The following is a 26,383-nucleotide window of genomic DNA, read 5'->3' as shown; positions in this document are numbered from 1 at the left end:
AAATTTGGATTTCTGAAAGAACACTGTCAGGTTCCTCCCTGATAATCCTCCCCATTAGATAAGCCGTCATATGGATGCAGTGAAATATTGCTTATTTTAAAGCCTTCTCTGCAGGAAAGATACACTTGGTTGTGTCTTAAAATATGAAAACAACACTAGAAATTACATACCATTTAATGTAAAACCTTTGGTTTTTTAAATAAGGAAATAAATAATCCAGACTGAAATCTAGGTGATATGGAAAAGAAATTCTGGAACTCTAATAGCATCTGATATTCAAACACACACAGGTGTTTTTCATAGTAGATAAAACATTTGAATTCCTTCCATGTTTAATGAAGGCTTGGAAAAGACTGAAGTACTTTTCAGAACCTATTGGCAACTCCCAGTTGAAATTTGATTTCTATATTGGTTATTTTTGCTCATCTTTCAGAGAAACGTAATATGTATCTTGTGCCAGGCAAAATAGTTTTCCTTCTGGGGAACTTCAAATGTAACAAATACTATAAAACAACTATTTCATATCCGTTCTGTGAAAGGGATTAAAGTATTTCATTGCTAGCCGTACTGTACATTCATTTTATGTTATCTTTCAAACCGCTAAATTAGAAAGCAGGATTATCTATGGGAAGTGAATTGAAACTGAAAAGGACCACCTCTAACTATATATTTACAGGTAACTGACATTTACAAGTCCAGTTTTGCATGCGCAGAGAGCTGGAGAGAGAGAGTGCACGGGATCTCATGTCTAATCACAGACTGGGACCACTCATTTTTAGCCATGGATTTGATTTCCATTTCAAATTCTGTATTAACTTATCAGCAAATATCTCTTCAACTGTATCAGTTAAATCCACAGAATGCAAATCTGTAGTTAATAACAGCAGGGAGCCAGGGAGAAAAGCTTGGCTGGCATTAGCAAAGGAGTTCAGCCCCAGACAAGGTAAAAACAGATACCCTAGTCCTGCCTCTCTTTCTCCTGGTTTCTGAGGGGTCATTCAGCTCCCCAACAGGTCTCCCCATCAGTTGTTAAAACATCGAATAACACACCAATTATCTAAACATCAGATTTTCTATTTTTATTAAAAACTCACAAATTTATTCAACATGTTTTCTTTCATACAGTGAATGGTCTAATATGCACTGGAGGTCACACAAGCTTAGGTTTATCAGAACAATAAAAGACATATGAGAAATTTAAAATATAAAGAAAAAAGTAGCAGCTGTTGACTGCATATTTGACCATAAAATTTAAATATTTTGGACTTTTATTTTAAAGACACAAAAATAAAACCTGTGTGGGTCTATATAAGTCATATTAACAATTCCATGAATGTTCAACAGGACTAAAAATTAGCAAAGATGTTTTTTTTTAAACCTTGTAACACTTTTTTTATTTTTTAACACTTTCTCAGGTTGTGGTGCCAGGCACCTTTACAGTATTTGTGCTATAATTATTCTATTTGGCAAGTGTCTGAATATCATGTTTTCTCTTTGCCTTGTGTAAACAACACCTTTTTACATACTAGCACAGTGAGCTGCGAGCCCTGCAAATCTGTCAGAACATCTACAGGAAAAGAAAATGAACAATTTTGGTTGATTGCTCAAAACGTTTTGTTTTTGAACAAGAGGTTTCAAAATAGGATATATTAGTAAAACACTGAACTCCTGAATTTAACATTATACGTAAACAGTTGACTGTTTTTAGTTCAATAGTCTTTTTTTTTTTTAACGTTTTGTGTGTGAAGGTAGAATACTTTTCTTGTACAGCTGATGTTCAAGTCATTTTACTGAGCGGTCTGGCTGGAGACCATTCTATGGAGTATGTCTGTGTGTGTATCTGTGGGTGTGTGGTGAGCTTTGTGAAGGTAGAAGAGTTGATACTGAGGGCTTTACATTTAGAATTTTGCAATTTGGCAAAAACAAAAACCAAAAAACTCAGACAAAAAATATATATATATAGTCCCACCTGATGCACAGCAGGTCGGCGTTTCTGAAGCTATAAGAGTTTGTTGTCGCTGTTGCTGAATTCTGAGACAACACTAATAAGAGATTTCCCAGAGCCAGAACCCTCCTGGCTGGCCTGGGAGTGCCCTGGCCACTTCACCTCCCTCACCCGGCTGCGCCTCGAGGCCTCTCTCCCTGCGGCTCCTGGTGTCACCACTGGCTGTGCGCCCCCGAGGCAGCCACGGGTGTTGCTGTGCCGCCCGCTGGCCAGGCACGCACACCCGCGGAGTGTGTCCGCGGATCTGGCTCCAGGTGGGAGGTGGGGAGAGGTCTGCATTTCCCTTCCGGAGCCCCAGTTCTGCACCTTGCCAGCCAGCGCGTGGATCCCAGTCCTACCTCCAGGCGGATTTGGATCCTATTTCGTGTCCCCCTTTCCCATCCGGTCTCCCCAGACGGAAAATGGTCCCCGAGGCTGGAGGAAGGGGGAGGGGGTACTTGCTTTTTAAGTTTTTTTTTTAATTTTTCTATTTTTCTTAAATAAAGGTTCGTTTCTGTACAACCACGAACTCCGCGCACCGTGCGAGACCCCGCTACCACACGGCCGCCTCGTTCATTTCTGGGGGGTGAGACAGGTGGTTCCCGTAGCTCGCCCCGCCGTTGACCGACAGCGACGAGAAAGGCGGGCTGGGCCCGAAGACCTCAGCCGACATTGAGTGTAGAGGCCCGGGAAGGCTGGGCTCCGGACTGGGCGAGTCCCCTGGGGGATGCGCCAGGATGTCGGTGAACCGCTGCGCCTCGCTCGACGGGTGGTGGCCGGGCAGCGGGTGCTCTAGGCCGCCCAGGGGCGTCCCGGACGGCCCTGATGATGGCACGAAGGGCAGGTCCACTGGCGTCTGAGCCTGTGAGGACGGGGGGCCTTGCGGGAAGAAGTCGTAGTTGCCCCCGGGCCCGTAGTACTCGCTCTGGTAATCTGCGGAGCGGCGGGAAAGAGGATGTCAGGGCGGGGCCCTGGGTGCAGCGGGAAGGCAACGCGGGGAACTCGCCGTTTGGGGGGCTCCCCTGAGGGCCTGGGAGCAGAGAGCAGGCTTGGTGCTAACACAGGAGCTGCTCCCTACCTGCCCGCCCGCCTCATTCAGGGTCGGGAATTTGGTCTTTGGTCTCACTATCTCCCCTTGATTTCCTCCTCATCCTTCTACCATCTCTCCCCGACTCTTCGCTTCTCTATAGAAAGCGAAAGCGCCTCCCGCGCTACCACCCGCTTCCAACGAAGCTAACTCCGCCTGGCTGTGCCGGGCCACTCGGCAGCACACCCACCTCCGTAGAAGAAGGGCCCATTGGGGATGAGCTCGCCCGGCTCCAAGCGGTCCACCAGCGGCCGCATCCGGCGCGGACTGCGGAAGAAGGCGTGGCGCCGGGCGCCCAGAGCGCTTAGCTGCTTCATCCTCCGTTCCTTGGAGCGACGGTTCTGGAACCAGACCTGAAGCACAGACGCCGCGGGGTGAGGCCACCGAGACTGCACCTCCCACTTCGGGTGTGCTGGGCCTGGCCCCTCACCCCTCCACAGCCTAGCTCGCCTATTCTGGGCTACCAGAGTGTGTGCATGTCTGTGTGTGTGTGTGTGTTGTGTATGGGGGGGTGTCTCTGAGTAGGACCGCTCAGGGTGGCCTCTGAGCCAATGGTGAACAGGATTCCCCACAGGAGGACCTGGGCAAGCCGCCCTGCCCGACGTGAGGCAGTTGGAGCTGTTTCTAACAGTCACTGTCACAATTACAGCTTCTTGGGGGCTGTACACACATAGACACTCAACCTCCCCAAACAGTGTCAGACACACAAAGCTTCCCTTTTGCATTCCTGGCAGCCCCCTCCCCTGCATGATAGTGACAGTGAATTAAACAGCCTCCTGTTGACACTCAGTCTCCCAATGATAGTGACACCAAAACCCAAAATCTCCTTTTCACACCCACGCACAATCTCCTAGTGCCAAACATACTTATCCACAGTCTCTCACTGATAGTGACACAGACATGCAACCTCCCATTCACGTGTGCACACGTTGACACAGTCTCCGAAGAGGCAAAGGGCCTTCCTCCGAGGGCAGCCTGTATATGTGTACCCACTGCAGACTCAGCCTCCCAGGCACGTCCATCCACCCCCTCGCAGAGCCTCCAGGCTTGGCGAACCGCACACCTAACCTTGCGCGCAACGCTGGGGGCCCGAATCATATGCAATCTCAAGTTCTCACAACGCACCCAGCACAGGTGCCCAGATGGCAGTCTCGGCTCCCCATCCCACTCTGCACCGCCCGAGGCAGAGCGGTCCCGACCCGACTCCCGCCCCACCACCTCTCCTTCAAACCAGGACGCTCCACCTCTCTTTGGAGGGAAAGTCTCTGCTCTGGGGCTTGTCTAACTGGGGCTAGAGACCCACAAAGTTGGGGTTGGGGACGCAGAGGAAGATCACGTTGTGCAGAAGCCAGCGGAATCGATTAACTCCGGTATGCACAGCGACCTCTCGGCTCCTTCCCAACAGGGGGTGGTGGTGCAGAAAAAAGATCCCAACTTTGGCCGCGTTGTCCGACAGTGCCCCCTCCTCCGGCCTCATGCTGAGCTCCCCGTCCCTCCCTCTCCTCCACCACTATCACCTGCGTGGGACCGAGAAGAGAAAGCATAGGGATTTCTAGAAGCTCTACCCATCAAGCGGCGCTTCAAAGGTCGCACGCGATAAGGATGTGTTCGGACCTCTCCTCTACCCCTCCGCCAGCCTCCAGGGACTAGCTCCCCTCCTCGAAGCTGGGCGGCCTGGGTGCCTGCCTGGAAGAGCCATGTAAGACTCGGGGGGAACTGAGTGGCACGCCGGGGTCCTGACCTGGATGACGCGCATGTTGAGGCCGGTCTCCTGAGCCAGCTGCTCGCGGATGTGGCGCGTGGGTTTGGGCGTAGCAGCGAAGGCGGCCTTCAGCGTCTCCAGCTGCTTGGCTTTGATCGTGGTGCGCGGCCCTCGCCGCTTGGCGCCCAGGTTCTGGTCGTCATTCTCGTTGCTGCCCCCTTCCTTATCCGACACATTGGCGCTCTCCGAGTCCTTGGCGTCATCCTGCGACGGGTCTTGGGAGTCCGGAGACAAACTGGGGTCACTGCCTGTGGTGGCTGGGGAGAGGGAAGGGACAGGTGAGCAGCGGCCCTGGCAGGCCGTCCTCCCCCAGGACCCGCCCGCCCCTAGCGAGCCGGGAATTGGGGCCTCACCCGAGTGGAGGCTGTTCTCTTTGGCGACACTGCTGTTGCTTAGGTAATCCTCTTTGCAGACGAACTTGTTCTCGTCTATGATGTAGAGCTCCTCGCCAGTGGAGAGTTGCTTGTTACACATCATGCAGGTGAAGCAGTTGAGGTGAAACACTTTGCTCCGCGCTCTTCGCACCAGGTCGCTAGGGGAGATGCCCTGCGCGCAGCCCGCGCATTTGGTACCGAAACACCTGCAGGGGGGCAGGTTGGCGAGGGGCAGGGGAAGACAGGGGCCAGGAGAAGGACGACAGAGAAAGAAAGGTAGAAAGTGGAGGAAGTCGGAGACGAGGAAAAGGAAAAAGAAGAGAGAGTCAAAAAGAAAGGCAGAATGCCGATTAAGTAGGCAAGAATGCAGGAGGAGAGAGCGCGGGGCACCAGTGAAGTCAGGGAGGAAATATACATGGTTAGAGCGAGAGAGCGAGGGGCCCAAGCTGCCCCCACCCCTAGCCTCACACCCAGCGTTGTCTCAGAGGAGAAAAGTAAAGCGCTGCTAAGAAGGAGGCAAGGCGCCGACGGGAAGAGGAGGGAGGCACTTATTTTCCGATTAGATTCAGAGAACAGTCAAATTCGAATTACAGTTCCATATAAATGCACCCCGAGCTTTGCTTTTCTCTCCTAGCGTCACCTTTCACCGCAAAAGGGCCCGCACACAGGCTGGCAGTTGGCAAGGTCCAGTCCCTCCGCGGGTCAACAGCCGCGGAGAGCCCAGACGGCCGCAGCAGGGCCGCCACGTTCAAGCCGGGCAGTTTGGCGCAAGCTGGAGCCGCGGCGGGGCTCTAGGTGCCGGGCCGCGCTGCGCGGGAGCCAGGCCTCTGGGGCCCACTGGCAGCCAGCACCGTTCGCCACTCTCCGGCCCGGCTCCCGCTGGCGCGGCGGACTGAGGCTCAGAGGCTCAGCCTGTGCCTCCTCCCAGCAATACCAGCGTACCTAGCGCTTTGCGGTCCCCCGCAACCAGAGCCGCCCGTCTCGGGGAGGCATTGGGAACAGCGCGTCCCGGGGCTCTGAGCAAAGCGCCCCGGGTGGTTTCGAACCCCTACCCCGTCCCCTAGTTTGATCTGTCACCGCAAGCTCAGAGAAAAGCAGAGACCAATTCAGCCAAGCAACCCGGGAGATTTCTAACTCGTACAGGGGGATTACAATTCGCTTTTGCTCCTGTTCTTCTCTGTTGACTTGTGTGTTTGTGCGGATTCGGCGGCAAGATAGTGAATTTAAGAGGATACAATTAAAATGCTAAATGGAGAAGGGGCGTCCGGAGAAGTCGCCTGACTCACACGAGCCAGGTCTCGGCTTTTTCCCGGATTTCGGCAAGGAGGCGGCCGGCCTTGGCGGTCAGTGCCTGCGAGAGCTCCGAGCGGAGCCTGAGCCTCAGAGCCGAGGTCGGCGTTGCGCGGAGGCCTAACCTCTTGCCAAGCGGGGCAGCCGGGGAAGCAGGGGGAAAGGTCTTCGCGGAGGCTGCAGCCTCGGGGCGCTTCACAGGCCGCGGTGCAGTAGATTGCCCAGGCCGGCGCTGGGAGGCCCATCCGGATTTCAGGAAGACCCTGGGCCGTGCAGGATAGGCTTCAGGGCTGAGCCCTGTCGCTGCCACGCAGGCAACTCGGACACTCCACGCAAAAGGCTCCGTGGTTCCCGCCAAGACCTCTCTGAGACTGCAAGGTAGTGGCATGGAGCTAGCCCGGGCTTCTGAGCTCAGCCTGGAGGGCGAGCAACCCGGGAGGCCCAGAGAATGCAGCTGTTGGAGAGCTCGGCGGGAGGAAAGACAGGAGCCTGGGCTACAACAGCGGAGGCTGCGCTATCGCCTCCCAGCTTGGAGGGGCTTCTGGCTCAGAGGCGGGCTCAGACCCTTTCTTTCCAGGCACGTGCAGCCAAGCCCGGACCCACAATTTCCAGGACGCAAGCAGGGCCGCGTCCCGGGCGCCCAGCGCGCCAGCTGGCGAAAAGGCAGGCGCTCGCGGCACTTGGCTGCCCTCTCCAAAGGCAGCTCCTAAGGTGGCCACGCTGACCTCTGATCCGAAGCTGGCCAGATCCGAAGGGCCCGCGGGGACGGAGCAGCAGAGGCGCGCGAGGGATGTACTCACCGGAAGAAGTCGTTCTTGCAGTAGAGCTTGCCTTCCCGGGAGAAGCACTTCTCGGTCAGGTTGCATTTACATTCACAGCACTGGACGCACTTGACGTGCCAGGCCCTGTCCAGCACGTTCAAGAGGAAGCGGTCCAGGATGGGCCTTTTGCAGCCGGCACAGTGCACCATGGTCTTTGGTTTGGTCGGGTGAGGCCCGGAGGGAGAAGCGCAGGCGGAGGCGAGGGGACGAGTCCTGAAGACGACCGGCACAAGCTCCCCAGCCCCTCCAAAAAGAGGAGACACACTCGGCGGTGCGAGCCAAAACCGCGCAACAGGAAATCAAAAGAGGGGAAACAAGGCTGATGGGGCGGCGGGGGGGCGCCTCGGCGGAGCGTGCAGCCCGGGAGTCCCAGGCCCCGGGGCACGGCAGCGCCGCCGCAGCTCCTGGGGCAAGGAAAAGAGTCTCAGGCGGGCGAGAAAGCGACTCTTCTGCCCGGAGCCCGCGGAGGAATGAAGGTCACCGAGAACGGCGACGGGAACGGAAATAAATAAATAAGACGGAGACGGAGGAGGAAGAGGACGACGCGGCGAGCTCGGCTGGCGGGGAAAGCGCCACTGAGTTCTCTCCGGCTTGAGGTAGAGCTGTCAGAAGTCAAAGTGCATCTGCTTTTGTCGGGGTATGAGGGCGAGGGTGTGTGTGCCGGGCTGCCTGACGCCGGGATTTCCCCTCCTCTTTTTATGATAGAAAAGAACAAAACGAGTAGAGAAGCTTTGGATCCTAAACTGCCGGCATCGCGCAGCGGGTCGGGACACGCTGGGCGCCCGCCGTGGGCCTGGGGGAGGGGGCGGGGGCAGGCCGAGGGGGGAGGGCGGGAGGGGAGGGCGGGAGGAAGATCTCGTTGTTGATTGTTGTTGTTGCTTAGGTTTCCCCCCTTTTGGAGAAGTGTTTGTGTGGATCGAGAGCGGAGAGAGAGAACTCCGGGCGGACGCGGCCAGGTGCGCTCGCTCGCTCCCCACCGCCCTAGCCCCGTCACCTCGGCCCGTGGCCTGCCTGGCGGCCTCCGTGTTCTCGGGACGGCCCTCCCTGCGCCTGGACTCCTTCGGGGAGGTGATACGGTCTGGCTCCTCACCGCGCCTGGCCGTGCATCGTGGCTCCAGTCTCAACTCGCGGCCGCCTGGGCGCGCAGCCCCGCATCGCTCGGCCCACGCTCCGGCGGCCTGCGTCCAACCCCACAGTCGCTCGACTTTTTCTTTTCCTTTTCCCCTCTTTTTTCGTTGTGGTGGCAAATCTGAGTTTCCCTTCTAGCCTCTTCCCTTCTTTCCTTTTTTTTTTTTCTTTTGCAGCGGGAGGAGTCGGGGGGCAGGGAGAGTAGATTGGAGAGCTTTAAAAAAAAAAAAAAACGTCCTGGTGCAGCAGCTACAGTTCTGTGCGACTGGAACAGCTCCGCACAGGCAGCCGCTGTCGCCGCCCGGGCCGCGGTTCGTTGCTGGCTGTCCCCGGACAAGCGTCCCTCTGTCCCTGGTCTCCTGGCCCAGACCGCCGCCCCGGCGCGTCTCTCCCCAGCTCCGGCGGCTCGGTCACTGCTCCTGGCTGTTGGCTGAGCTCTGGAAGCCCCCTCGCCTTAATGCAGCGCCCGCCGACGTCACGGCGGCCAGCGACCAATCAGCGGCTCGAGGTCCCTCTGTAAACCATTCTGCATCCCCCGGCCCGGGAGAGTGCCGGGAGACCGCGTTTAGAGGCTCAGTGGCGGCCGCATCCGCGGCCCGGCGCGGTGCGGGCGGCGGGCAGCGAGGTGCCCGGGCCCCCTCCTGCTCCGGTAAGGCGTCGGTTTCGGTGGGAGGGACTGAGAGAGCGCGGGGGTAGGCGCAGGCGGAGGGCCAAGTTCTGCTGGAGGGTGGGAGTCATCTAAGATCGAGCCTTGTTGAAAGTTGGGGTGCAGCTGGGTCCGGGAGCCTCGGCGGCCCTGGTGTACTGTTGGACTTTGCAATTCAGCAGGTGTTGGCTTTCTTTTCTTTTCTTTTTCCCCTTCTTCCTTTCTTGGCCTAGAAGTTTGCCCCGGGCATAGCGCACATCTTGGGGGAGTAGATAGGGGAGGGCGCTTGGCAGCAGAATCTCCCTCCTCCGGTCCCTCCTTTTGTGACCCCTCCCTCAATCCAGCCAAAGTCCACCGGGTCCCGATCACTGGGAGATCTGGGTGTCTGTTTCCCAGCGCGGTCTTGCAAAGTTGATTCGGAGGTTTCCTCGTGGGGGCGGGGGAGACCACAGGCGCGGCGCCGGGGCGGGGGAAAGGAGTGGGTGGGGAAGCGCCTCGGGTGAGGAGTTGCAACCCCGGCGAGAAGTTGTGAGAAAACTGTGATCCGGAGACACCTTTTACACACAAAAACAAACGACTAGGCGGGAAACTGCGGGGTGTCAGCGGCGGCGGCTGGGGGATGGTGGTAGTGGCGGTGGAAAGGGGGGCCATCCTCGGGGCTCCACAGAGAGGCTGCAGTGGCTTGGGGTGTGCAGCGCTAGGGCACAGCGGGCCCGGCACTGGCACTCGTCCTCCCCTTTTCCAGGCCCTGGGCTTCCCCCGACACCCTCAGCCACACCCTCCGTATTTCACTCCATATCTCCCTTTTTCTGCTTGGAGTATAAACGCGGGATCACTGCCCACGGGGGCGGACTATCCCAGACGTGGGGGTCAGGTCCCGGTCCTGAGAGCTTTAGCCTCGAAGAGTCACTCTAGATCCCTGGCCCATGCCAGTCAAATAGCAAATTTCGTTTCGACGCTTCATTTCTATGCTTACCGGGATTTCTCCCGAAGTGAAGTCTGAGGTGGCAGGGTTGGGCAGTCTCGCTTTTGCTCCCCTTTTTTGTTTCTTGGGGGAAGGGGTGCTAGGAAGGCGCATTCGGCCCTAGCGGGGAAGGAAATAATGATGCATAGCCAGCCATGTATTTGGGGATTGGCCTTTTGACCCCATTCCCAGTGCGGGGCTCAGAGAGCCCACTCAGGGCCGGGAGCTAAGTTGGGGGAAGTGCGTGCCGAACCGCAGTTGCAAAGAACCTGGGCCAGCAGGGACTCCAACGCTCTGCAAATGGAATACCCTCTTCGGACGAACCGGGAAGCCGCTACAGCGAATTTGGTTTGCGCTCCGTTGGACTGGGGTTTTAGGGCTCTGCCAACGCCCCTTTCCTGCCTCCTCGCCTCCGCCCTCACCGCCCTGCAGCCCCGAGGCCCGCCGGCAGTCCTCGCCTTGCCGCCCGCCACCTTGTCATTGGAAGCCGAAGCAGAGGCCGCGGTGCGCCTTTTTGGCGCTCCGCCCATCCTGACCTCCGGGTGCGGGGGCTTCTCCGCACCCCCTCCTCTTACACCTGGGCTCTGGCTCCTCGCTGCGGGGAGGGCGGCGTTGGAGCTGGTTCTCTCTTGTATCAGCCCCCTCGGTGACTCTCTCCCAGGCCGGGGCTCAGGGCAGGGCTGGGGACTGGAAGGGCGGTTCTCCAACCTAGCAGGCTATCTTCGCGGATTCAGACTTGGCTTTGTGCTCCTCCTGCGGGCCCAACACTTCCAGGAACAAGCCGACCCTTACGCGGTGCTCCAGGACCCCGGGAGGCGCCAAGAGATGCGTGTCGCGGGGTCCTCTCCTCCTCCACCCGGACCCCGAGGCGCCTCCCCAGCCCTCTGCGTTGGGTGAGGTCCGCGGGGAGGGGCTGGTCCAATCGAGCGGTCCCCACGCTCCCCCCGTCCCCAGCTGTCTCGGTTCTCGCCGCAAGCGCTCTCGACCCAACCGCCCCTTTCTGGAATCTATAGTTGACCGAGTCCCGAGTGGCCCGCCCCCGCCCCCGCCCCCGCCCCAGCTGGGCTCCTTCTCATGCAAAGCAGAGGGGCCGCGGGGGTGGGGGTGGTTGGCGGGGACCTACGGGGCGACAGCTGGACCCGGCTGCCTGTCCTGCCTGAACTCAAGGCCCGTCGCCTCCTTTCAGGTGAACAGGAGGAGGCTGATCCACCCGTTTCGGGGTGCAGGGACCTCGGGATCTCGAAGTGGGTGAAAGAGGGCCCCACCCGCGGGAGGACCAGCACGGTAGGGGAGTTGAGGGCGAGGACAGGACGCCGGCTCTGGGGCATTGGGCTCTGCTTGTCCCGGTGTCCAGATGGCTCCGTAAACTGGTCCACGGGAACCAACCCCGGCGTCTACCAGAGTCCGAGAGCGCAACTCGAGGCGCTCCTCTTGGCTCCTGATTGTAGGTTTAAGTCCAGATTTAACGCCTCCACGGGGATAGTACACGAGATTAATGGTTTGGGTTTTGTTCGCTTCCATTGAGCTTTTATTTTAAAATGTAATTGGTCGCAGAGACAGAGAGAGAAAACTGACCAAATTTGCTGTCTCCGAAGCCTCTCAGTTCAGCTCTGCATTTAAACCAATGTCTGCTTGGCGAAGAGCGCCAACCTTCCCGCCTCACCCTCACCGCCACACTTACTGCCTGCGTCCTAAGTATACACGCGCTTCCCTGCCCAACGCCCTCCCAGTCTCACAGACCCACAACCACGCACACCGCCCCGGGTCCCGTAAATTCTGGACGGGGTGCCGTGAGGGTCAATTTCGCAGCCTAGTCGTCCCTCAGTGGCCGCAGATTCCTCTCCACCTCATCCCCAGGCACTCCTGGAAAAGGCCCCAGAGGCCCCAGGAAGTCGCTTTCACGGTACCACAGGTTTCTCTTCCGAGAGCGCCTTGAGGATCAGCCCGAAAGCAGGGACGCTGCCTGGGAAACTGGAGATGGAGCGAGTTCTGCCAACCCTCCCCAGCCGCGCTGCCAATGGCCCCCTCTCCCGCGCCCCCTTTCCTCCAGCCGCCTCTCGGTTCAAAGCCCCACATCGCCTTGCTACCCAACGTTCCCGCGTGGCTCGCGCGGCCCAGGACCCCAGCCTTCCGGGCGGGCGTGCTCAGCTGCTATAGATCCCGGGAGCGGCGACCGCCCCTGGCCGCTTCCCTCCTTGCCCACCGCGCCCTTGTTCCGCCTAGGACCCCCAGAAAAGCGCGGTGAGGCCGTGAAAGGAGGCGCTTGGGGCGCCGGGCTGCAGGAATGCCAGCGGGTCCCTGAAGGAAGAGCAGGGAGCGAGCCGGTGCGTCCTGGACCCTGCGGGACCCGGAGACCACGCAAACTCCGCAGAGACACGGTGAGGACGCGGCAGGTTCAACGCAGGAAACTTTTGGCCCGGGTCCCTCGGATCTGATCGGAGCTCCCGCTCTATCCTTCTTCCTCTCTCGTTCGTTCCTGCCTCAGGCTGCCTTAATCTCACTCCATCACTCTCTACTGGAAATGACCTACTTGTGTACTGCACTTTACAGTTTATATCACTATCTTCCCTGAATCGCGTAGTAAGAGGGGGGATCGATATTACTTCCTTTTTCCTGGAGGAAGAAACCCAAGTTAGGGGATTTTCCCCGAGATCCCTGGGTCAGTGTACTATTGAAGATGAGAAGTTTGGGGGGCTTGTCACCTTGCTCCATTGTGTATTTTGCCCTGGGCACGTTTTCCAAGTCAGGAGTTGGGGGGTGGGGAGGGACCGCGAGGCCGGGACGGGCGGCATCCGGCCGGGCTTCACGGTGTGCGCTCGGTCTGAGTAAACAATGTGGCTTCCCACGAGGGCTGGAGGGACCCTGGGCATGGAAGGTGGGGGAGCGAGGTCGAGCGTGGCGATCTCAGACGCAAGTCAGCGCCGCGCCTCGGAGCAAAGACAGGACGTGGATAGTGCCGGAAGGGAGAGGGTGAGCTGGAGGGGGCAGGAGACAGACAGAAGCAAGCGTGCGGAGAGGGGCGGGAAAAGAGAATAAGGGCCGAAAAACAGAGGGAAAAAGAGAAGGAATGTGGAAAAGTACGCTGGGATCAAAGGAGGAAAGAGGAGTTGGAGGAAATGCGTGGAAGAGTAGAGGAAAAGGAACGGAAAAGAGACCCAGAAAGACACCCAGCGCCAAAAAAAAAAAAAAAAAAAAAAAAACGGCAACGGGGAAAGGCGCGGAGCCGAGGACCCTGCAGGCGCTGCTGGGCGTCCGGCGGGACTCCGGGGGTGCGTGTATGTGACAGGCGCGTTCGTAGGCGGCAGGAAAGGAGGCGGCGTGTTAGGTGGGAGACTCAGCGCCCGTGGAAAAGCGTGTGAGCGGCTCTGGGCAGGAATCCAACAAATAAATAAAACGTCTAAGACGGCGTGACAACAATGTGTATTTGGGTGCGTGCCCGTGTTCCTCTGTCTGCACACACACTCGCACCCGGTAAGGAAGACAAACGGGGCTCGTGCCTCGGAGTAATTAATCCTCTCACTAATTGACTCTCTCCCCTTACCTAATGGCGGTGGTCACTGCCGATATCTAGAGAGATATCAAGTGGAGGGGGAGAGGGAGAGACCCCCCCCCACCAGCTAATCACCTTTGGGACTGCTATTGAGTTCTTTCTGTATCTAGAAGCTCTAAGCTCCCCCTCTTTTGGGGAACAAGGTTCAGTAGAGGTGGCTGCCTCATCAGCCCCTCCGTGTTTGCATTAATAAAGATCTCAGATTAGGGGTGACCAGGAGCCTACTCTACACACACCCTGAGGCCCTTCATCAATCTCTGAGGCTGAAAGCCACCCACTGTCCCTCTGCTGGACATTTCCTCCCTCCAGGCAACACCACAGCTCCCCCTCTCCTGTTGTTCCCCCCTGGGAGCCCAGACCCTGCACCCCCTCCTTTCAGTCACTACTTACTCTTCCCAGGACCTGAGATGTGTCCTGCAACTCCTAGCAGAGCAGGTAAGGTTTTGAATGGCTTGATTAGTAGCCTTGGGTAGATGGAGAGAAAGCAGCCAGAAGGATGAGGTCAAGGCAAGGATGGGAAGAAGCTTCTAGAGATAAACCCACTCAGACATGGGTGGAGAGAGACAGAATCACAGAGGAGAGAAGAGAGCAATGCATGCCTGGCAAGAATGAGGCCTCTGAGGACAGAGGAGAAAAAAGGTAGACAGGACACCGTGGGAGAGAGCATCAAGTGTGCAGGAGGGCAGGAAGGTGACCATGTCTTTGTGACTATGAAGGGGACAGTTCTAGCTCTCTGTGTGAGCATGGGCAGGGGCCCCTCTTGGTTTTTGTTTTGTTTTGTTTTTTTGAGGTTTTTTGGTGAGGAAGATTAGCCCTGAGCTAACATTTGTTGCCAATCCTCTTCTTTTTGCTTGAGGAAGATTGTCCCTGAGCTAAAATTCATGCCAATCTTACTCTATTTTCTATGTAGGACACTGCCACAGCATGGCTTGATGAGCAGTGTGTAGGTCCATGCTGGGGATCCGAACCTGTGAACCCTGGGCTGCCTAAGTGGAGCGGGCAAACTTAACTACTACGCCACCAGTCTGACCCAGGCCCCTCTTGTTTTTCCCCACAGCGCCCTCCAGTTCTCAGGAGTGGGGAAAGAGCAGGGGAGAGAGTGTTGGACTCAGATCCACCCCCTGGTAGCTGAGCCGGCAAGGGAAGGGGCCCAAGGCCCACAGGCTGTCTGGTGATGCAGCTTTGAGGCTTGGGTTTGGGAGGTGAATGTCAACTCTCACCCCTTCAAGGTGGCAGCTTGGCTCTGGTGGTCTCCTCAGAGGCTAAATAAATAATTACTGTGATCCATAAACCACCCAGCCGAAGGAGAGGAAGGAGGGGGAAAGGGCAGCTCCCCAGAAAAAGAAATCCACCCCCCCCCACACACACACTAACCACATTCTTAGTTGTCCCTTGGGAACATTTGTACATTTGACCAAAGCAAATCCCCAAGCAGTAACAGCAAAATTCGTCACAGGGGCTGGCAGTCCAGAATTGGGGGTTTGGGACGGGGTGGGGGGGGGGAAGTCGGGGGGGGGCGTGGAGGGGGTGAGAAGAGCCGGGTGGTCATGTTTGAGCAGGTGAGAAACTTGACTCTTCTCTCCCTGGGTCTGTCATGCTTTAGAAAGAAAGTGAGCAGGAGGAATAAAGTTCCTGAGAAAAGCAAGAGAAGGGCATATAAAAGGCAAATCCAAACCAGAAAGGAAAGAAAGTGAAGAAGAAAGAAAAAGGCAGGGAGGGGGGAGAGACGCTAATAAAAAAGGGTGAAGGCGCCCCAGGAGGCTGGGCCTCGTCCCAAACCATCCGTCTTCATTGTCTCCGTGTGTGCAAAGGCAACTCCCGCATAAGGAAAAGCCACTATTGGAGCCGCGGCTTTATTTTATATCCTATACATCAGGAGGGAGGCAAAGCTTTATTTTCGCCAAGAGACAGATATTTTATTTCTCTCTTACGGTTTTATGTGTGAGAGATGTCAGGTTGCCACAATGGATGGCTAATGCATAGGCAAGAGGAAGCCGTGTTGGCATGCTGTGTGTCATGGGGTCTTGGGGGGGGAGCGGGCCTGGGATTTAGGGCCGATGAGACACTCTGGGGGATTTCTGCTAAAACATCTCTCTTCATAAATCCAGAAGCATGGTCAGCTCAACAGGGAGAAGAAGGAGTTTTAGAGGGAAAAGAGTTGGGCTTAGTAATAAACGAACACACAAAGGAACCGCTTACCTTCCAACAGGCTTGGGCAGCGGGGCAAGGTGGCCCTGTGGGAGTGCGGAGACCCACATCCAAACACGCGTGCCATTCGCAGGGAAGTGTTTTCCTGCATCCAATGTTGCTTTACTTAATTTCTTGTTTTATATTTTTCTGCCCTTTTTTTCCCCCTTCACCAGAAATCGCTTTTCACCTCCTCAGAGCCTTGAGGGGAAAGAGCTATTAATTTGCAAATCATCTGATCTGTGAAAGGATCAAGATGCCTGTTTTTCTCTGCTAAATCCAATGTCTTGAGTGGACACACATATGCACACATGAGCCCGTCATGCTGCGAATCCTGGGAGCGTGGGCGCCAGATTGGAATGCGAGAAAAGCCGCCCCACCCACGGGACCCGGGACCCGCGGCCGGATTTAGCCTTAGATCCCAAACTGCATAATGTTCATGTCTTTAAACCTGGAGAGAAGGGGGAGAGGAGGGGACAAAGAGACCTAGGGGAGGGTGTTAATTAACATGTTCTGTTCAGGACTTAGACTAGTCTCTCCCGCTTCCAACCTCCCAAACCATTTCTTATAAGAGTTGCTTTTATTCATTCTCATGACCTACTCTTTTAATTTTTTGATATCTTGGTTTATATTCACTGTGGAGCAAAAAGGGGACCCTGCTTTTTCCCTCTTTTCGGGGGATCGGAGGTGGCACAGGATCTCTAGACAATGAATGTGGGGGACCTGGCCATACTGTCCTTAGCTGTGGCCTTTGGGGAAGACATTTAACCTTTCCCGGCCTCAATTTCCCCATCTGTAACACGAGGGGATTGGGCTAAATGATTGCTAAGGTCCCTTCCAGCTCCGACCTCCTCTGACCAAATGAGATAATGTGTGAAAACACTTTGTAAATGCTAAAGCCGGACGAATGCCAGGGATTTTTATTACGATTCTAATGAATCCTCTTTTCTCCACATGGATCTCGGCTGTTTAGCGCCAGCAAGCAGGCTAAAGAGGGCCAAAAGCGAGAAAGCTTAGCGGAGATGGAAAAGCTCTGTGGTGTGGACAGAAAAACCCCTGCATCTCCGGAGACATTCTCTCTCTGTGTCCCCCACCCCCACCCCAGGCCTGGTGGGAAGGGGTGGGGAAGAGGAGGCGGCCGTGCTCGGTATGATATGGAGTCAGTTTGTCTCCAAGTGACTGACAGAGGAACCTGATGTGAAGGCGATTTGCAATTGTTTTTTCCAGGAAGAAAGGAAAGAGCAAGGTGTAGCTGATTAGCAAGTTAATTATTTCAGTACCCCAAGGGTTCCAGTGTGGTGGTAAGTTGTCCAGCCCTGGTGTAATTTCACAGTCCATGCATTTCCTGGTGAGCACCTGGGGTGCCCGGGTCTGTCTCTTTCTCCATCCACCTGCCTTATGTCTTCCTGACACACCTGGGAGGTGGGTAGGGGCTGGGGTGGTAGCCGGTGCAGCGTGTATCCTTGGCCTAGGCTGTAGGTGGGGGGCTAGACAGAGAACAGGGTGGAGGAAGCCTTCTGGCCCTTCTTTCTTCTTTAAAAAAATCTTTTGTTTAATAAATATTAATGAGGCAGGTTATCAGAAAGTGGAGCTGCTCTGAGGTTATTAACCCAGACTTAGCAGGGAAAGAAACTGGGTTTGAGGGGCCCTTTTGCCTCTCACCTCCTTCTAGTCCCGGCCAGCTCTCCAATGCTTGTGTTAGCCAGCTCTGGCCACAACTTGGTCAGCATGGGCCTCCACCAGTCCGACTTCAAGATCTGACTTCCCCTTGGGGGAGGGGAGGGAGGCCTGTGTAGTCAAATGGACCCCTCCCCCGAGAGATAAGTTGGGGTTGTGAACATTAGCCTCAGAATTAGCAGCTTTTGCTGCTCTCTGCTCTCCGGGCTGGCAGGGCCAGCCCCCTGCGGCTCCTCTTGAGATGGACAAGGGGAGGGCTCCCCAGTTTACTTAAGAGTGGTCCCATCTGCTCAGACTGGCCTTTCATAAGGGGAGGGATTTATGCAGTGTCCTTGTGCACAGACCTGGGATTTGCCTGAAAACCTTGGGCCTCTGAGAATATTACTGAACGCTAAAATGTTCAGCCCTGGAGATGATTCACGATTTATCTGCACAGACAGGGCATGTGTGCGTGTATATGTGTGTGTGTGTGTGTGTGTGTTGGGGAGGGGCACACACACATTGATGGGTACTTTTCACCATTCTTACTTCTAATCCAAACATTAGGAAACTTTTTTTTTCTGTATTCGCTCAGGAGACAGTCCGTGGTACCGGGCTCTGGAGAGACGACTTCCTGACTTCAGCGGTGTGAAGATGGTACAATACTTTTTGGTGCTGACGTTCAGCTGTCCCCCAGGCAGGTTCGCTGATATCCCTGCTGGTGGAGAGGGGCTGGGGGCTGTCTGGAAATATAGCTCTGCTGACAGGGTGGCAGAGGATTTGGGGTCCAATCGCTGTTCAAATTAGACTTGGCAGTCTTTACCTCGGAGGCCTCAGGAGTCTCAGGGGTCTCAGTAGGAGAGAAGTTACAGAAACTTAGAACACAGGAAGGCAGATGTCGGGGGCTCCTTGTCTCAGTCCTTGTACTGCCATGCTAAAGCAAAGCCCAGGGATAGTAGAAAGAGATCCCAGAGAGCAGGGCTGTGAGGTTCCAGGTGGGATCTTGGCCCTGGCTCCTGGGAGATTAAGAATTCCTCTGCAAGTTTTGGAAAGTCCTACAAGAGCCATTTATTCATAATCTTTGGGCAGTAAATGCGACCTCTTTTCACTGCTCAGTGGCTGGTAGGGGAGCATTTCCAGCTTGTCTGGCCCTCATTTGGGAGTCTATCATTTTCTTGCTAGTGTTCCAGTTTGGACTTATAGATGAAAACCCCAAACTTCCCAGCGCTTGTGTTTTTCTTTTCTCTCAGGCCATTCATAATCTAGCCAACATTGTAGGCCATTGGCCCGCACACATTTTGAAAGGTGAGCCAGCAGGCCTGTTCCTGTGTGCAAGGTCGTTTTCATCCGGGCTCAAGGGAGGATATAGTTTCCCCTTAAAGGAGAGAAGCAGGAAACGATTTCTATGAATCTTTTAACGAAGGATTTACTACTAATTTGATAAGTTCAATGCTCTTTTTACTCATTCTGAGTGAATAACGTTGTCAGTCAACCCAAGCGGCTGCCGAACCTATAAAAATGTGTCCTTTGGTCTCCCTGTTTAACACATGCAGGGGCTTGGCCCTGCCTCTGACAGACGGGAGGAGTAGAAACATTCCAGAGATCAGGTCTCAGAGTGTTATCTCTTCCTCCATCCCAAATCCTCACCCTCCATTTTATCTTTCTTTGCTACAAATGCAGAGACCTCCTAGGGAAGTGTGAAAGGATGGGTTTTAATCAGGTTTAGAGAAGGAAGGGGAATAAGTTGAACCCAAAGAAAGATGGGGACAGTTGGAATTTTTTGATGATGCTTTGTTATACCTCTCATGTGTTGTATATTATATCCTACAAATTATGCATTTATTGCAAGAATCTACAGTGTATATGCGGCATTTGCCAAATGCTGCTTGGCCAAAACAGTGTTAAATAAAATTGTAAGAAATGCGGCCAGGGTCTGGTGTGCGTTATTTAATTCTATCAATGATAAACAATGTTAATGTGTAGCGTCTCAGTTGGCACAATATCATGTTTCATTTATATACGCCGAGATATATTTAAGCATGAAAGATACAGTTTTCCAACACATATATTTCCCAATGATTACTTAGGAGAAATGTGATGGAAACGGCAGAAACCTTTTCTCTCTCCCCGTAAACTTGCACCCTGCACACACAGACTGCCAGTCACACATATTCCCACGGCCAGCCAGCCACGTACGTGTTATCCTAGACGTGCCTAAGTGCAGAAACCCGGATGTACATTTACAGAATCTCCACTTATATTTCCCAGTGGAGGAACGTTTATGACGACATGTACGTGGCTGGCCGGCCGTGGGAATATGCGTGACTGGCAGTCTGCGTGGACACATGGGCATTTCAGAATCTTTGGTGCATTTACACACATTTCCTCACACGCTCACCTACACTGCTGTATAGACGGCTGTTGACGTGAACACATATACCATCCCGCATGTGGATATTCATACGTACACATGCAAGTGGTCTCATGGCAAGTGTGGATGTGCCTGGAAGGATAAGTGCCCACGTGCAGGAGAATCCTCTGCACAGGCTCCTACATACGTGGGTGTCTGTGTACATGTGTACATTTGCACACTCACGCTCCTACATCCCTGTTCTCAGGCGTACACCGACACTCCATATGGCCAAGGTGAAACAGCTGCCCTGTTACTCTCGGAGGCTCCAGACCTGGTGGACAGCATTTGAACTGGGTGTTTGCCCTGTATGAGCCCTGAGTTCTTTAGGCTGGAAGGCCAGGAGGAGTAGGGTCAAGATGCCAGCCTGCCTGGCCTATGATGAAAATAATATGAAAATGTAGAGATGGGAGGCAGGGGTTGGGTAGCTGGTCTCTGCAGACAGAAATGCCTCCAAAAGAGGATCACTCTTTTATTTGCTCATTTAACAAATGAGTCAGGATACTAACTGGCTTCTGTGCTCCTGATTCTGCTGCTGGTTACCCATGTGAGCATAGATAACCTGCTTTTGGGGCCTCGGTTTTTTTTTTTCCTCCCCAAAGCCCCAGTACATAGCCGTATATCCTAGGTGTAAGTCATTCTAGTTCTTCTATGTGGGATGCCACCACAGCATGGCTTGATAGGGAGTGTGTAGGTCTGCGCCCAGGACCCGGACTGGCGAACCCTGGACCGCCAAAGCAGAGTGCGTGAACTTGACTACTCCGCCACGGGGCCAGCCCTCGGGACTCAGTTCTACCTCTATAAAGTGAAGTATTGGCCAAGACCAGTGGTTCTCAACCCTGGCTGCACAGTGAAGTCATCTGGAGCTCTTTTAAAAAATACAGACACCTGGGCTCCCCCCAGACCAATTAGATCAGAATTTCTGGAAGTGGTTGCCCAGAATCTTATTTTTTTCAAAGTGCCCCAGATGATTCTATATTCAACCAACATTGAGACTCACTGGCCTAGGTGCTTTCCAAGACCCTTCTAACACTCTGTGCCACGGAGGAACTTTTATATCTAAATCACCATGCTGGGCACCAGGGCACCCTGCTGAAAGTTCTAATTCACTTGTTTAAGATCATAAAAAGTCCTTAAAACTATTCTTCTTTCAGTTTAGGAAGAGGATAAATTTTTTCCCTTTATTTTGAGGAAGATCAGCCCTGAGATAATATCTGCTGCCAATCCTCCTCTTTTTGCTCAGGAAGAGTGGCTCTGAGCTAACATCCATGCCCATCTTCCTCCATTTTATATGTGGGATGCCGGCTCAGCAGGCTTGATAATGGTGCTAGGTCTGCCCCCAGGATCTGAACGGGCGAACCCTGGGCCACCAAAGCAGAGCATGCAAACTTGACTGCTGTACCACTGGGCTGGCCCCAGGAAAAGGATAATTTTTGAACAAACTGCATTTATCCTGGAAAAACTCATGCCTGCATTTCCAGCTCTGTCTCTTTGTTCCCTTCCATCTTTGTTCCAATCTCCCATCTCTCTGACTCTTACTCATCAAACGTTAATTATATGCCATATATGCAAATACTATAAGCGGGTGCCTGATAAATGTGGTAGATACCTTGCTACCTGCACACATTTCCTGTCTAGCTCCTCACCCAACCTGTCGGGTAGCCCAGTATTTAGTAGGGTAAATGATAAGGCACGGGTCTCTGGGGAACGCTTTCTCCCTCCCCCAGCCCTGAGTCAGAGAACACCAGCCCCTAGGCTCGTGCCCCAGTTCTGGAGGCTGGTGCGGGGGCTGAAGAGAGCCTTGAGCTGCATGTCCTAGAAAGCTGTTCTCAGACTCGGGCCTTTGGGAATCCTACCTTAATATTCTCCAACAACAGTTCCCCAGGCAGAGCCAGTCCCTCTTGAAAACAAATCTGCTCAAGCCGCACCTGCCAGAGGAGGCTGAGCCCAGCCTAGGCGTCTGCTCCACGTGCCAGGGGAAGGCAGCGCTGAGACAACGTGGGCTGTCCCTGTGGGCCCCTTTCTCTGGCTGAGGATGCTGAAGAGGGTGTCGGTGGAGGGGTTCTGCCTTTCACCTGGGGCAGAATGGAGGGGGAGGGCCTCCACTGCTCCCTCGGTGTTATCACCCACTGACGCTGATGTTCCTGGCCTGCCAGAAGAACTCGAACAGAGTGTAGTTCTCTCTCTTTCCCACTCTCTCCCTTTCTCTCTTTAGCTCCGCTGGCCGGCTGACCAGGCAGGCCAGGCTGGGTTGGTTTTCTCCTGAAGTCTTTTGGACTAGTTTTCTTTAGGAAAGTTGTCCAAGGTGGGTGTCGTTTCTCCCCCACGCAGGTGGGCAGTGGAGGGGGTGATGGGGCCTGACATCTCTGTGGGTTCAGCTCTGGCCCTCTCATCCCCGCTCACGCTTACTCACTATTTCTCCATTTGCCTCTTTATTTTCCCCCTCTCTCTCATGTTGTCCCCTTCTCCCCTGATGACATGCCAAGTCAGGTCTTGGCCCCCTCGGGAGCCTGCACACAGGGCAGGAAAGGTTGCTGATCGCGGTGGACACCTCGGGCCGTGTGCGCTCCCCTCCTCCTCTCTCCTCACTTTCCTCACAGGGCGGGCCGGCTTGGTGCTGAGGAGGGAGCCCCAGATACAGCACAGGATCCTCAGAGTCCAAATCTGGATCCAAAGCCCAGCTTCCCACGCCTGCGCCCGGCCCAGGGCCCGCCTCCCCTGGGCCTGGGGAGCATCACACCCAGGGTGATGGATTCCCCAGGCCCCTTCAAAGGGCTCCGCGTTTGTGTGCAAGGCAGACCTTGAATCCTGCTCTGGTCATAAATGTTGTTTATTTTGACTAGGACCTACTGAAAGGGGACTCGGGGTTAGGGAGGGCAAAGAGAGGATTCCTAGGGAAGATCATAAAACCATTAGCGGGGCAGGGCTTTTAGGGGTCACAGGATCATAGAATTTTCTGGCTGGAAGGAACATAGGCCATTAGAAAGGTCAGAGATGACCACTTTGTCAGCAAAAGGCCTCTAAGGGCCACACAGGCCTGGGGGGGGGCTTTTGGCTTCTTTCTAGAACGTGGACACAGGGTGTGGGGGCTTGACCCCCCAATAACCTTACATCAGGTGGGGGCAGCCAATAGCTGCTGAACATGATGGATTTGCCCTCCCAGTGAGAAGAGCCAGTTGCTTGAATGTGCAGTCGAGCCTCTTGTTCTGGGGAATGGGCACAGTTCCGGGTAAAGGAAATAAAATCACCTCCAATTCTACTTCCACCTTATTTTGAGCAGCTATTATGTACCAGCTACTATGTTTGATGCTCTTCCAGTACCTTCAAAACAATTCTGAAAGAGATGTTATCTCCGTTTTGCAGATAAGATGAACAAGCTCAGAGAGGGGAGGTAGTTTGCCTAAAGCCACACAGTAAATTAGTGGTAAGGCTGGTACCTGATGGCTAGACTTTAAGACTTTGGATTCTTTAAATCTAATCTTTCCACCTCTCCTCCCCTCCACCATCTGCTATGGTCTGGTCCTCTGAAGCCTGAGAGACCAAATGGGAGGAGAGTTCCCTTCCCTCTAAAGCTCATGTTGGGGCTGAGGAAAGCTCAGGAGCAAATCTCCTAGTAAGGGAGAATAGCAGAGTCTTGGGCTCCTTCCAGTCCCAGGCATGGACCTGGCTCTCTTTGCAGAGAACATGCTCCTACAAATCCAGCCACAGTCAGGAAACCATCTTGGTTGCCCTTTACTTGCTGTGTGACTCAGAGCAAGTCACTTGACCTCTCTGAGCTGCACCTTCCAGATCCATCTCCAAACCTGAGGCCTTTCTGGAAGGTGAGGGTTGGTGGAACTGGTAGCAAGCTGATGCCTTTTGAGCCCCTCTTTGATGTCATAGCTCTGGGTTGGGGGGCGAGATGAGACTTGGTTTCACCCTCAAGGCTGAGTCAGATCACAAAAAGACACCTCAGAAGCAGGCAAGGCGAGGCTCACCAAGATCCCTGCTGAGGACGCAGGAGGCTGAGAACCAGGGCAGAGGCTGGGCTGTGAAGAGGCAGCTTAAGCAGCGAGTCCTTCCTGATCCCCTGACTGTGTAATCCAGTTGCTCGGAGAATGAAAAATCCCCTTCTCCTCCCCTAGCCCCCTCCCCAACAAAGGCCTCCTAATAGGCCTGCCAGCTTTGGGGCGCTAATCTGCCCAGACATCACCCCGGGAGCAGGTTTGCCCAGGGTCCCAATCCCGGCCGCCCCTCAGCGGGAGATGGGGAAGGCTGGGAGGGGGCAGGGGTTTGGGGATTCGGGGAGGTGGGGTCTCCTGCTCTCTAGCCTGCCCAAAGGATCAGGGACACTAATGGGCCGCTGTGCTGAGGGAAACTTCCGAGACAGGGATGGGGGCACAAGATTGGAGGGAGGTGGGCAGGAGGGCTGGGTCCTGGGGCAGAGGTGCCTCGGGGTGGGCCTTCTTATTGAGCAGCCCCCTCGTCCGTCCACTGTGCTCCTTTCATTTTCATGTGAAGGTGGCTCCGTCCCCAGCACCTTTGCCTCCCCACCCCCTACACTTTCCCTCATCCATCCACTGAGCCGCTGACAGCTGCCCCGCTGGTGAACTCCTGATCCTCTGGCAGCTGGGGAGATACTAGAAGGGGCTCAGGCCAGAGCGTGCCCCCTTCCAGGCCCCCAGTGCCCCTACATACTCCCTCCCCCAAGGTAGTGCCACCTCAGTTCCCCTGAATCAGACCTGGAGAGAAGAAAAGGAAGGAGGCGAAGGAGCAGGCAGGAGAACCAAGAAGAGGATGGAAAAGGAAGAAATGGAGAAGAGCGGGGAAGAGGAAGGAAAAATAAGACAGAGAAGCAGGAGTGAAAGGGGAAAAGGAGGACATGGAGGAGAAGAGAGAGGCGAAGAAGTGGAAAAGGAGAGATGGAAAAGGAGGAGGATAGATGAAGGAAGACGACAGGGCAGGGAGGAACTCCTAGCGAGCAGTCACCCTGAACGACTGAAGATGCTGGGCTCTGGGGAGGGGAGAGACAGACAGGGTTGAGGCTGGAAGGAGCCTTGCCCAGCCAGCTTCCACTTTTGGGAACACGGTCCTCCCTCTGGATGAAGGATAAACACTACAATGCCACAGACCACACTGTTGGCTATCCAGGCTGTTACCAGGGGAGACTCTTGCTTGGGGTGGTCGGGGCTGTGAGGACCGGCCAGATGGAGCCCTTCTGTCCCTTCCCAGGATGGTGACAGCTTCTGCCTGGTCTGCGTGCCCATGTCCACCTCCGCCGGGCTCACGGCCTGCAGCCTCTGTCCTGCCCGCTCCTCTTCAGTTACGGTGGCCACTGGGAATTGGTCCTAATTCTTGGGTTTTATGATGTTATGATGGACTGGGCCTTAAAGACCAAGTACTTTCCATCCTCTCACTTTACAGATGCGAAACCGAGGCCTGAAGAGGGGGAGAAACTTTCCCACAGTCACAATGTGAGCGAATGGGGAGCCCTGCCTTTCTCAGGTCACAGCAGCAGGCTAACACTGAAACAACAGCCAGAGGGGAAGACGACAGCACAGAGTCTCTCTGTAGAGGGCCCAGCATCTGACCCCCTCTGCTGGGAACACGGCCATGGTGTTGTGTATCCTAGATGAGGGAAAACATCTTTGATTACTACAGTGACCATCTTCTGAGTACCTACTTTATGCCAGGCAGTGCGGCATACATTATTCTCCATAAATCCTCACACATATCCTGCCAGGTGGATATTCGATGTCCTGTATTTACAGAGAAGTAAACCAAGGCCCAGAGAGGTTAAGTAACTTGCCCAAAGTCACACAGCTAGGAATTTTCATGTGTGTGAGAGGAAGATTCATCCTGAGCTAACATCCATTACTAATCTTCCTCTACTTTGGATGTGGGATGCCTCTAGAGCATGGCTGAAGAGCAGAGTATGTCCGCGCCTGGGACACGAACCTGTAAACCTGGGCCTCCAAAGCAGAGCTCACCAAACTTTAACCACTCAGCCTCAGGGCTGGTCCCACACAGCTAGGAATTTGAGCCAGGATTTGCTCAAAGCCCATGCTGAATTCCTTATGCCATGCTGTCTCTTGGGTGATGATAGCTAATGCTCTCCACCCTCCCCCCATTCTCCACCCGCCTATACTCCAGGGATTAGATCTGCCCCCCCGCCCCCCATCAGTAAGGGATTGATGTTGTCCTGGAGAACCCAGATGGGTGGAATCCTCTGACCATGTCCCACTGACTCCCACCAAAGACCCCACAAAGACAAGGGTAAGGTCCCCTGAGCCTTTGTGTGATTTATCTGGTGATATTGTTATTTTATGGGATGGGCCAAAGAGGTGTCAGGAAGCAAGTTTGCTGTAAATCTCTCTCTGCTCCCTTTCCCTCTGCGTGTCCCCTCCTGGAATTTATGGTGGAAAATGTTCAGAGCTAGGGACTGGGGGCTTGGGTTCAGGCTTGGAGCAGGAAGGCAAGGGACGATACATCTTCCTCCTCTGAGATCTGCTAAGTGTGTGTGTATGTGTGTGTGCATGCACGTG

General features: G+C 54.6%; 1 protein-coding gene and 1 long non-coding RNA gene across 2 annotated transcripts; one reads left to right on the top strand and one right to left on the bottom strand.

Moving 5' to 3' along the window:
• Positions 1-1,053: 1,053 nt before the first annotated feature.
• LHX1 (LIM homeobox 1) lies at positions 1,054-8,214 on the bottom strand. The gene is made up of 5 exons (XM_023652963.2): positions 7,298-8,214; positions 5,187-5,413; positions 4,813-5,090; positions 3,262-3,424; positions 1,054-2,917 (listed from the first exon to the last, which is right to left on the bottom strand). The coding sequence occupies exons 1-5, from the start codon at positions 7,465-7,467 to the stop codon at positions 2,538-2,540; spliced, it is 1,218 nt and encodes a 405-aa protein (XP_023508731.1). The 5' UTR covers positions 7,468-8,214; the 3' UTR covers positions 1,054-2,537.
• LOC138916167 (uncharacterized) lies at positions 7,780-8,679 on the top strand. The gene is made up of 3 exons (XR_011423030.1): positions 7,780-7,914; positions 8,024-8,081; positions 8,202-8,679. It is a non-coding gene; the product is annotated as an uncharacterized lncRNA (long non-coding RNA).
• Positions 8,680-26,383: the final 17,704 nt, after the last annotated feature.

The sequence above is a fragment of the Equus caballus genome, chromosome 11, assembly GCF_041296265.1.
Source record: "Equus caballus isolate H_3958 breed thoroughbred chromosome 11, TB-T2T, whole genome shotgun sequence".
NCBI lineage: Eukaryota > Metazoa > Chordata > Mammalia > Perissodactyla > Equidae > Equus > Equus caballus.
Note: the sequence above shows the minus strand (reverse complement) of the source record. Positions and strands in the feature narration are given on the sequence as shown.

What these genes read in the sequence shown, in the direction of transcription:
- LHX1 (XM_023652963.2), bottom strand. Translation starts at nt 7,467, where the DNA reads ATGGTGCACTGTGCCGGCTGCAAAAGGCCCATCCTGGACCGCTTCCTC. An exon ending in TGCAAGAACGACTTCTTCCG is followed by an intron (nt 5,414 to 7,297) that starts GTGAGTACATCC and finishes GCCCCCCTGCAG; the next exon opens with GTGTTTCGGTACCAAATGCG. An exon ending in TCAACATGCGCGTCATCCAG is followed by an intron (nt 3,425 to 4,812) that starts GTCAGGACCCCG and finishes TCTGTGCTTCAG; the next exon opens with GTCTGGTTCCAGAACCGTCG.